Genomic DNA, 5,392 nt, shown 5'->3' on the forward strand with positions numbered 1-5,392 from the left:
TATCGGCACAAGCCTGGTACAACTAACTTTTACCGTTTGACCTTCACGGTACACTACCGTTTACAATAGATGTACTTATTGTCGGGGCTGTAACTGTAAAAGCTTGTTTTGTATCTCCAGGATTAGCTGGAAAACCCACATAATGTTGAATTCCAGGGAAGTTCATTGCGCTGATAAGTATAGGAGTATAGGAAGAATGACTAAATATGTAATGAAATGAGCCCTTTTAAACCAAATTATCTCTTTTAAAAAAGAAGCTGTTTAGAAACGTGGAAAAAAACATGTTATCGTTATGCTGACCACGTGCTAACATTTTAAATCTGTTCATACATATTGAGGTAAAGATACAGTCTGTGTAGAATCACTTGAACATCCAGTGATTTTAACAACCTTCGCTAGCCTATGTACACTGTCACGAAAATGCCTATTCAATGACCAATACAACATTGGATTGAAAGCACTATGAGCATGTCCCAACCAGAGAACAAATGGTAACGCATTTGTCATCCGTACATTTTCGTAAAGGTCTGACAGAGTTGAAATAATGTTATACGGTAACCAGCAAATCATGAACACACAGATAAGAATAATAACCATACGGGCTGCTTTTTGGCGTGAAACGAGTCTTTGGGTGCTACCATCCGAGCTTACACGCTGGTGCCTCTCAATAGTGCAGAGAGCTTTTCCGACATTTCCGTAGCAAATTGTGATTGTGAATGCAGGGATTATGAAAATGACAAATAATAAAAACACGCCATATGCTTGTCTGTCTCTGTCGTGTGGCCATTCCTCGATACAGAACGGAAGCGGTCGTAGAAATGGCACATCCTCCAACATGTCAATATCTCGGATGTAGATAAGTGGCCCCATAAATACTGCGGCTCCAATCCACATGAACAGCAGTAGAACACAGGATTGATAAGCAGAAGTCATCTTCTGGGCCGCTACGGGGTATTGTAGTGAAATATAGCGGTCAACAGACATCGCTGTCATAGAATATATGCTGACGGCAACAGCAACACCTGCAAGAAATTGTAAGTTGGATATTACTCTTAGTCATGGCTGCTACTTTAGTGTTTTAAAAATAGAAGTTATTTTATACATAGACAGGTAAGAGATGCTTTTTCTAAGAAATATTTAAATAATGTACTAAAAGATGTGTTATAAATTCGGTTCGTTTTAATGAAACATTCATTTAAAAGTATTTTTTATTTGGAAGTGTCCGAGAGTATTGCATGCTTGAAGACAGAAAAGGACATTTTAAACAAGCAGAAAGGAGGGAATTCTATTTTTATTTACATAAAGAGAAACATAAATAAAACGAATTGATGGAAAATTATATTTAGGGTCCCTTTATTACTTTCTGAGTTATCTTCTCCTGAACGAGATTTAAGTCATTTCTTAGCCATTTTCAGAAGGCAAACAACTCAAATTCAGGAAAAGAAATAAGAAAATAATCAACAACTTGAGGTCAAACCATATTTTTGAGATATCTGGTCATAAAATTTACAGAGCGAAATGATCACCTTCAGGGTTGATAACTCAAAAAGTAAGATGAATATATCCAATTTATTTCAATTATTTGTATGCATTTATTGAAATTGTATAAGCAAATACATATTTGTCATGCCATTTTAACACATGACTATAGAATTTATGTTTGAAACACATTCCTTTAAGCAATCAGTTGTGAAAACTAATATGACGTTTCAAATAGTCAGGTCCTTTGCTAGTACTATCTACACAATGCGGCAATAAAGTTGGAAAAATATTATTAACTGCCGATTGACATCTGTCTTTCAAGAATGTTATTGAATTACGTATATCGAAATCTGAATTAATGTAAACTTTCTTTATCATGCTGCGACGTATTTCGTTTCATTCGCAATAGAATTGGTTGAATGGACATTTCGTATAGCATTTTGTTCGGTATATGAGAGTGATTACCCGCTTTATGATTTGTTTAATGTAACGAAAAAGTCTGGCTACAGATTATGATATTGTACTGTTATGTACCATTGAATAGCTATAAAATGTAAAGATTATTCCAGGTCAATAATCATAGCGGTCATTGAAAAGTGAGCAACTTATTATTGGTCAATTGAAACACTTTGTAGTGAATGAAAACATATTACTCAGCTATCAATAAAAGGCTGACACATTTAATGATAACAGCACATTCAGTAGTCACTGACATAATCAATTAATGATTACGAAGAGTGTTCAAATATGAATGAAACTAGGCCAATATCTCGCTTTTCGATCACGTTTTGCACGAACTATGTACATATGTCGAATGAATTGTTGTGTAAGCTCTTAATTCATACAATGCATGTGTAAATCAGTTCAGTCTAGCTTTAGACAGATAGCTCGATTAAGGATGATCTATCGTGTTAAAAAGTAAAAAGGGGTTTTTGTAGATGAGAAAGGTTCTGTTCACTGACAAAATCGGCCCTGTAAGTCAAGTACAGCACTTCATCTTGCAGCAAGTAAGGATCAGATATTTTGTTGTTACTCTTGGTTCAATTTTGGTACAGTAAGATTTATTTGAAAATTTCAGATCATTACGGTATTTGCTCAGTGTAATGAAATAAATAACTAATTGAATTAGGTATGTAACAGTATATATCATCGCCTGTAATACTGTAATTTTTATTATTACGGTACTTGCCTCGGGCTGACAGAATATCCCGCATTAAATGATAACACAACATTCAGCATTTAAATAGTAGCAGAATCTTGAGCGGTTCGTTAAATGGTCAATGAATGAACATTTAGCGGCTTTTGTCTTCTTTTGAAGGAGAGCTAAACTCCAAAATGAACTAGTTTTATATTTCCATAGCGACTGTTGAGCGACAGTGAATGTTAAAGAAAAATAAGATTAAATTAATAAGACTTAACAAGAATATTGGCCGTTAGCTTATATAACATGAATGTTCTTTTTCTGAAAAAAGACATTCACTTTAAAAAGACTTGTATTTAATAGAGTATAAATTCTGCATTTGTATTAAAAAATACTTTATATATTTTATTCTTATATAAAAAGTGAAAAAAGAACGCTGTAAGAATAGATACCTTGAATGAATGCAGTAAATTTACACAGGAATCTTCCGTATACCCACAGTTTGTATACAAGAGTGCCTATAGATGTTGGTATACATAACACAGTCACAGCCAGGTCAGCAAGTGCTAAATTGACGAGAAAATAAAGATTCGCTTTTCTTGCCCTTTCAGCTGACACCGATACGATGATAAGTATGTTACCCACTAATCCGATTACAAACGTCGGTATATACAACGAAAGTAGTACGACAGTTGAAAACTTGTCAAATGTAAACAGGTTCTTCTCAAATTCTGTCAGAATATCACTAGCGTCAGATAGATTAAAATGTGTTGTATTTTTGTGTTCCTCAAGAAACAACTTATAGTTGAGTAAGTCTGGAAGCTGATCCATCAGGATAACCTCCTCCTGTAAAGACAAACAACACATCATTGATTTACAAGCTTTTCAGGAAGCATTTTTATGAACTAAGCAATACATTAGTTGCCAGTTAGCCTGGAAGCCACAAATGTTAAAATTGCAATGCTCCAATATTTAGTAAAAACTTGTGACACTAATTTGTAATCAAATTCATTGCTTGAGAGATAATGACATCATTGCAAAACAATTACGTATATGTGGTTACTGAGAAAATTTTGCACAGAGATGAAGTTAAATATTTGCAATCCAAGTACGACTGTTTGTTTTTCATGTTGCCCAACGTACATATGTAAATAATTTATCTACACGTTTGAATTAATCAAGGATATATATAACCGATAAACTTATCATGAAGATGATATATCCTAAATGTTTCATGCTTTTAACGCTAAATGAAAAATTATATTCATATTGCTTTACAGTAACTTTGCTTTAAATATCAATATTTTGTTTGGCTTTCCAATTTATTTAGTTCTAAGTTAATCTGTGACAATTTCATCACTTCCTCAAATATCAGATTATAAGATATTTTCAGTTTATTCATCTATGTTATTATGAAAACTATACATTTATTAACAATATAACAGTTTTTTTTATTCCTTTTAACAAAAAAAATATATATGCTAAAATGTACTGAATAAGAAGACGGACAAAGCAATTATTGGAAGGGAATTGTATTTGCATTGGTTTAGATGAAACAAATATCTACGATGTATCATGTTTAAATTTCATTTCGATGAGTTTTATAACATTTAAATAATCGCTCTATGGCATGTCAGATGCTTATCGCTTGAAGAAGCATTGACTGTGAATTGTTTTGTCCATAAAAAGTAGGCAAAAGGTATAATAAATGAACAGTTACTGGTAGTTTGCCTTCTTACACCACTGACCCGATCAGTGTAAAATTAACTAATGTTCAACAAACACAAAAATGAAAAGTGTTGTTTTACAAGTAATAACATATCCGCCACTCTAAAAAAGATGCGTTAATAATTAGAATTTTCATTTCATTGGCTTTTAATTTTTATTACTATTGGTAATTTGAAGGTGTGAATGTAGACAATATGAGGACGGCTTTATAAACCTTGAAACAAAAAAAGTGACATTATGCATATCCAAGGGTATAACGTAAACGAACATGTGAAATTAAAAATAAGTTTACATTTTGCCATAATTCCTTCAATTTTAAAAATTGCTTCGCACGAACAATAATAACTCACATGGTCTAATGAATTTTCTGTAAATATCCATCGGAATTTACCTGTAACGTTTATTCATAAAAGAGTGGGCAGTCTTTTTTATATTTAAGGCGGATAGTCATTTGCCAATATCAGAACAAAACAGATCTTTTATTTTCTAGACTTATTCAAAAGTACATCGTCTTGTATACAACATAATCACATAAATATATGTATGGCGAGTGATTTTAAAAAATATAAACCACCAACTTCTTAAGAGGATAAACTACAATTGAGAGTTCAAAATTGAATTTCTTAGTTTTGCTGTGTAGGGCTTTCTTAAGGGATACTTTTTTCTCTATTTTAAATTTTCTTTAATATATTTGTAAGCATCTTTTAATATTTCTTTACTTTGAAATATATAATAAGTACAGCTTAACTTGTCGATGAAGAAAATGGGCATTATGTTTAAAATTAAGAACTATTAATTTTTGAATACCTTGGTCTATCATATGTAGAAGTTATAATGCTTATATCATATACAATTATAGCTTTCTAAAAAGAACACTGTTGTTTAATTTGCGTTTTTATGTCTATAACGTATATTGACGTTAAGCAATCACCACATGGTAGTTGAAATGAGACGCGTCATGACAAAACCAACATAATGGGTTTGCGACCAGCATGGATCCAGACCAGCCTGCGCATCCGCGCAGTCTGATCAGGATCCATG

At 32.5% G+C, this 5,392-nt stretch overlaps 1 protein-coding gene across 1 annotated transcript; it reads right to left on the minus strand.

Moving 5' to 3' along the window:
* Positions 1–300: 300 nt before the first annotated feature.
* On the minus strand, positions 301–3,465 carry LOC132726290 (QRFP-like peptide receptor). The gene is made up of 2 exons (XM_060711596.1): positions 3,076–3,465; positions 301–1,022 (listed from the first exon to the last, which is right to left on the minus strand). Exons 1-2 carry the CDS (start codon positions 3,452–3,454, stop codon positions 325–327), a joined length of 1,077 nt encoding a protein of 358 aa, XP_060567579.1. The 5' UTR covers positions 3,455–3,465; the 3' UTR covers positions 301–324.
* Positions 3,466–5,392: the final 1,927 nt, after the last annotated feature.

This window comes from Ruditapes philippinarum, unplaced genomic scaffold (assembly GCF_026571515.1).
Source record: "Ruditapes philippinarum isolate M1 unplaced genomic scaffold, ASM2657151v2 ctg523_1_1_1_1, whole genome shotgun sequence".
Lineage (NCBI taxonomy): Eukaryota > Metazoa > Mollusca > Bivalvia > Venerida > Veneridae > Ruditapes > Ruditapes philippinarum.

Coding starts and splice junctions, on each gene's coding strand:
- LOC132726290 (XM_060711596.1), bottom strand. CDS start 3,454: ATGGATCAGCTTCCAGACTTACTCAACTATAAGTTGTTTCTTGAGGAA. Junction 1,023..3,075: donor ATTTACTGCATTCATTCAAG/GTATCTATTCTT, acceptor AATTTCTTGCAG/GTGTTGCTGTTGCCGTCAGC.